Genomic DNA, 6,000 nt, shown 5'->3' on the forward strand with positions numbered 1-6,000 from the left:
AGTTTGACTCTGACTTGAGACGATGGGTCTCCGATGGGCCTCTGCAACCATCACCGTTTTCTCTTATGTCTTTGTTGATGACACGCTTATTGCAAATATTATTAAAAATGAAATTTTAACGTAGACAACTTCCTTTATTTGGACTGGAGTGCATATGACACATGCATTTCGTTTGGACAATCTGACTCTCTAGCATTCAAAGTGTCAAATACAAAGTTCACACATTTTAGCTATTGTATTCTCCTATATGCTACAGTCTCATACCAAGGACCAAATCGCTATTCCATTTTCATCATGCGAAAAATGCATGAAGAAAGACAACATGGCGGAAATAAGCAATACATATGTAGAATGCCAGCAGTGAAAAATACTCGCACAAACACCCAAACATCTACACTCACACACAAGCTAACATTCACACCAACAAACACATGGACACACGGCCACAGGATGCTCAGGGAGCGGGTGGGGGTGAGGGGGGCGAGCCACGAGTCAATAAACCCTGTGTAATCTGTTCCCTTTAGTGGCATAAACCATCTGAGAGGAGATTACAACCGTTCTGCCAAAGTAAGAACATGCGAGTTCCTAATGGACAGAAACACTGCATACAAAAACACACACAAACTCTTGCATGTGCACCTTCGCACATACTCTGAAAAGAGCTGTGGAAAGTGTGGTGATGCGTGCAAAGCCCCTCGTGAAGTCAGACTTCATGACACTGATACAAAAACAGCTTTTTATTTTTTTTACTTCAGGGAGAGCAGGACAGCGAGATACTGAGAGTAAAATACTTCTGCATGTTTTTCCGAAAAACTACTGATTCTCATGACAGGCCCATCCTGGACTGGAGGTAACTAATGCGCGGCATTGTCAGTTTGGTGAGATTACGCATCGTGGCCCCCGTGAGCTGAAGTGGATGAGTGGAGGGGGTTAGGACAGGAGTGGCTGAATGTGTGTGTTCCCCTGAAGAGCTTGGAGGGAGGACGTGTGGACAGACAGGCAAACCGGAGGGCAGAAGGGCTGCTGCGTGTGTGCGTGTGCGTGTGTGTGTGTGTGTGTGTGTGTGTGTGTGCGTGTTGGGGGAAGGCGGGACGCTGACTTTATGCATCATTAAGCAGGTGGACTGAGAACACCAGGCAGAGCCGCCACTGTGGACTGGAACTGGGAGCCGAGCAGACATCTGGTACACAATGCCGGCCGATACGCCCACGTTAGGACGAGCGGCGACCCGTTGGAACAGACGTCATCAGGCTAATTATTATGTATGGGACATCTCAAGCTAATTAGTGTTGTGCTTGTTACGGACCCCCGTGTGTTTTGTATAATAACAATGATGGAGTCGTATACTTTCACACCTCTAAACTAGTTTAGTTTGTCATTTGCACAGCACATTGCCGTAGGCATGTACGATGGGAAATCAGGGACTTCCGCACCGTGACACGACTCTCAGCGGTGGCAGAGTGCGTCTCACAGTTTTGCAGATAGAGCTGCGGACAAACAAACAATATCTTTGTGCTAAGTTGCAAACTATTTTGTGATATATTGCTGAATGCAAAGTTATACAGTTACACAAAGAACTCATCATTTTCCCTTTTCAGTATAACTTGAATAAAATCCTCTCCCTGAAAACCGCCACGTGAATCCGTCAGTGCACAGACTACGCCAGATGGGAATGAACACCCTCTGCTACACAAGTGTATTCAGAGCACAATATGAAAAAAGCCACAGTCTGAATGAGCTCCCTAATCATATAAGATTACCAAGTTTTGGAAATGATTTGAATTTCACTAGTATTGCCTCAAGAAGGTTAAAGCAATGCAAATGCTGAACCCAGTTAGATAAAGCTGCTACAGATGATCTGCAGAAGAACCTTTGTACAAATAATTACATCTTGAAAGCAGCTGGTCAGGATAAGCACTCACACATTGTAGCTTTATTGAGCTTAGAAATATATCACAGGTGGTTGTCAAGTTTATGTATGGAAATCACTAATCGTTGTTGGGCATGCATCAATACCCATAAATAAAATGTTGAATACTCAAACATGTTGCATTTTTGATGCATCCTTAAGTAGCGACGTGTTCGTCTCACTGTGGATGCATTAAACTCTCCTTTAAACATGACAGATTGATGGTAGTTGGTTTTTAATCATGGGTTCAAGTCTTTTTGGAGATCATTATCCCGTTTGGCGTGCAACCTCCCCCTCATCTATATTAAGGGATGTCTCCTTGTCTCCTTGTTTGGTTAAACTACTCCGTCACCCTTTGTCTTTTTTGTTGCTATAAAAACATTAACTGAGTGTGTCAGAGGACGTCCTAAATCATCTTCCTCCTGCACTTTCTGCTTCGCTCTGAGCAGTTATTAATGCATCGTCTCCTTCGTCTCGACTCTAGAATCAATGGCCGGAAAGACTATTAAGTGTAAACTGACATTTGTACCAAATTCAATTCAACAGCTTTATAGAACAGCCCACATGTACCAGGGCACCTATTCAACAAGGTGTCGTATAACACTATTATTTTATTATATTATGTGATTTCTTTAGACGTTTTGAGTCTGCTAATTTAAATAGAGCTAAAAAAAAGTCCTTCCATTGCTCATCTATAATTTCCCTGCTCTGATAGGCCCAGTGGTTGCCACACATCTGGCTCGAAGCTTCCAGCAGTGATCAAGCAGTTCATGTGAACCTGGTTCTTCTGGCTACATTGTGGAGCGTCACCTCAGTCTGCGTAGTCGTCGTAAATCGAGTTACTTGGGTGCATGCAAGCCTACTGATTCCAGGCTCTGGCTTCGCCCCGAATAAAGACGGAGGTGACATGCGAGCGAATGCACGGGGCGACTGCGTGAAACACACACTGCAGGCACACGCCGGCTCAGCTCCCCTTCGTTAAAGTGGCTGTCGGAGGCGATACAGTAATCCCATTTTAATGGCCGTGGCCCCTTCCCCCACCGCGATGCGACGGCCCCAGACAAACCGCCGCGCCTCTCTTAAGGGAGAAGTGTCAAAACCAAGTCGCCGCCGAGTCCTTTTCCACACATCCAACAGCGCTCCCGAGCTGGGAGGAGAGAGCCTTTCGCACCGTGTGATGACTTCTGACTCCGCCAGGTGATGGAGGCTTGTGCATATGGGTTGAATTCCGCCGGGCTGCCGTTGCAATAAACCAGTGTTTGTCTTTTCACTGGACAGTAATGCCAATCCGGAGAGATAATACCCTCGTGCTTAATGTTATCTACGTGGATTACAGAAGAAGAAGAAATGAACGTGCCCACAGTGTGAATAATGAGAGCCTTTAATTTGACTGAGCACTACTGTGCGGTGTTTTGTGATTCTACCTTATTTATTTTTTTACTCTTTACTTTATGGATCTGATGGTTATTTCTCTCGATGTCTCGACGAGCTGCTTGACGTAAATTGAAAAATCAATCAATCGTGTCCATGATTTGTTTGGCCAACAGTACAAAAGAACTTTAGATGTGACTTTATTTTGACCTTGTTTGATTAGCTCTAAAATAATCAACAGTTGATTTATAAGAAATATTCCTCTGCTGCCTTACAATGAACCAGTGCCGATGGGCAACTGATGGTAACAGTTCAGCTACAGTGGAACAAGAGCAGCAGTCTGTCCAGCTGGGTGACAATGTTATACGTAAATAACAACAGCGTTTGATATGAAGTACACTAGATGTTTACATGTATGTGGAGACAGAGACCCGTGAGCAGCCAGTGATGGTAAACCACTTGAGCATCACTCCTCCACATGATGATCTCAATTCAGGCGGTATGAAGCTCCTGAATAAGAGATGAGAGAAGGAATCATTTCTTTTTCCTTTTTCTTTTTGAACCAACACCAGCTCGCAGAAACAGCCACTTGCTGCGGAAGCACAAATCCCCCACATCGCCACTCGAAAGCGTCAAATGAACGACCGCCGTGAGCCCCGCGTGAAGAAAAACACGCGGCGCGCGCGCGCGGCGCACACCGGAACCCTGTCCGCGCGCGCGCCGCGTGTTGTCCTGAGGACACCTGCTCGGTCCGCCCGCTCCGTGTGAGACTCCCCCGGGTCAAAACACAACACAGGGATACGGCGAATAGACACGGCCTCGCGCCCGGCTGCACGCGCACACTAAAACGGCAACAAAACGAAGAAGAAGTGAGGACACCACCGGCGTGAGACATGGAGTCAGCCGCTCGGGCTTTAACTTGCAGGAGACGCACGGGGGGGGGTCTCATTTCAAAGCGATGCGTTCTTCACATGAGAGAAAAGACGCGTACTCACCACAGCTGCCTCTTGGTGGGGAGGCAGTCTTTGTTGGAGGCTGTCACTCCCATGGCCATCTGCATCACCGTGATGTACTTCTGGTACTTCATGTTGTCCTCCTGTGCGACCACCGCCGCCACCACTACTACTACTACTACTACGACTACTACGACTACTACTACTTCTACCGCTTCTACTTCGAGGAATCCGCGCGCCACAGAAGCTGCACAGGTGAGCGCGCATTCAAATGTCTGTTGTTGTCCCCCGGCACCCGCGGCGCATCTTCAGGATCAAAAACGCCCATTCCCGCGCGCGGAGGACAGTCGGCGGGGAAAATGTCCCCCGAGGAGCTCAACGGAAGGTACCACGGCGCCGCGACACATGTCTCTAATCTCATTAGAGCTCGGAATAGATTGGCTAATCCACTCGATTTGAGTCAGGACCGGGTCATTGTTGTGGCTCGCCCCTTTAGTGGACACTCCCCCCCCCCCCCCCCTACCCCTCACCCGCCCCCCCCCCCGCCCCCCGCCGGGCTGCTGGTCTCTGGAGACCAGACTGGAATCAAGAGGCAGAGAGATGTGATGCAGCGACGGCGGCACCCAAACGTCTGAGGTGAGGAACCAGCGAGCGCGTGTGTTCAACGAGGAAGAGAAAAGGGGGGAGGAGAGGAGGGGAGAGAGGCAGCGATGTGATGTGATGGCTTAAGAGAGAGGAGGGGGGGGGGTTCTACTGCTGAGTAATATCTCGCTATTGTTAAATGAAAGGCAAAGGTATGATATGTTCTTCTTCTTTTCTCTTCTCAAGACTGGTCCTCGAGAAGAAAAAAAACATCTGGGTTTGGTTTGTTAGAAAAAATGTGGGTGAGAAAAAAACAAACAAACAAACAAACCAACAGTGGTTCAGAGAGGAGCAGAGCGGGAGGGAAAGCTCAGCGGGGAACAACAGCAAGTCAATACCACGTTGGGGTTTGGAAAACGTGGACGATTGGACAATGAATCCTGCGCCTGGAGACACCTGTTCCACAGAATGAGCATCACTTATCCTTTTTTTGTACGCTTGCAATCAATTCAATCAATTTTTATACATATAAGTATTTCCTTTTATATTTTCAATTTATACTGTATATTTTTGTTTAGTATACTGCAATTTGTAACATAACAAAAGGGACTTTTTAAATTAATAAAATAACAAAAATGCACCTTTCTGTACAGATCATTCACTTGTTGTGGACTCCATTTCATTGATGTGTTGCATCATGAATTGTTTTTTTTCCAGCTTCTCCTGGATCCCAACCGACATGATTCACACGGAGAAACCACAACCCGCTGAAAATGAATACACACACATTTGTAAGCTACAAATGGATCTTCAAGACGTCACTACTCATGTGACTTCTTGTATATTCTTTGAAGCCTTCTGGAAACTGTCCCACTTGATCTCATCCACTTTCCAGGCGAGTGTGCCTAATATCTTTTTTTAGTTGTGAGTCAAGCATAATTGCACAGCAGTTGCCATTGATGGTGTGTGACATAGTGTGACACTATCGCAATGATTTTAAGATCTCTATGGACATTTGTGTTGCACTCTCTCTCATCTTTTACAGCCCACCTGGAGCAATGCGAGGATCTGATTACTCACCTTTTAGGGTCTGCGTCTGTCAAAGATGCTAATCAATTTACTGATTGATTCAGTGTCAAATTAAATAGCCCAGTAAACCTTAGTCTTTATGCGAGTCCTCAAGGA

At 46.4% G+C, this 6,000-nt stretch overlaps 1 protein-coding gene across 16 annotated transcripts in view; it reads right to left on the bottom strand.

Annotated features, from left to right (window-relative positions):
• Positions 1-4,922, bottom strand: part of tjp1a (tight junction protein 1a) — a 77,854-nt gene extending 72,932 nt beyond the window's left edge. For all 16 annotated transcript variants that reach the window (XM_078085155.1, XM_078085143.1, XM_040196390.2 and 13 more), the window contains exon 1: positions 4,276-4,922. In XM_078085155.1, the coding sequence (XP_077941281.1) occupies positions 4,276-4,367 (92 nt within the window). In that variant the 5' untranslated portion in view covers positions 4,368-4,922. The remainder of the gene's footprint in view (positions 1-4,275) is intronic.
• Positions 4,923-6,000: the final 1,078 nt, after the last annotated feature.

Source organism: Gasterosteus aculeatus, chromosome 12 (assembly GCF_964276395.1).
Source record: "Gasterosteus aculeatus chromosome 12, fGasAcu3.hap1.1, whole genome shotgun sequence".
In the NCBI taxonomy this organism is placed as follows: domain Eukaryota; kingdom Metazoa; phylum Chordata; class Actinopteri; order Perciformes; family Gasterosteidae; genus Gasterosteus; species Gasterosteus aculeatus.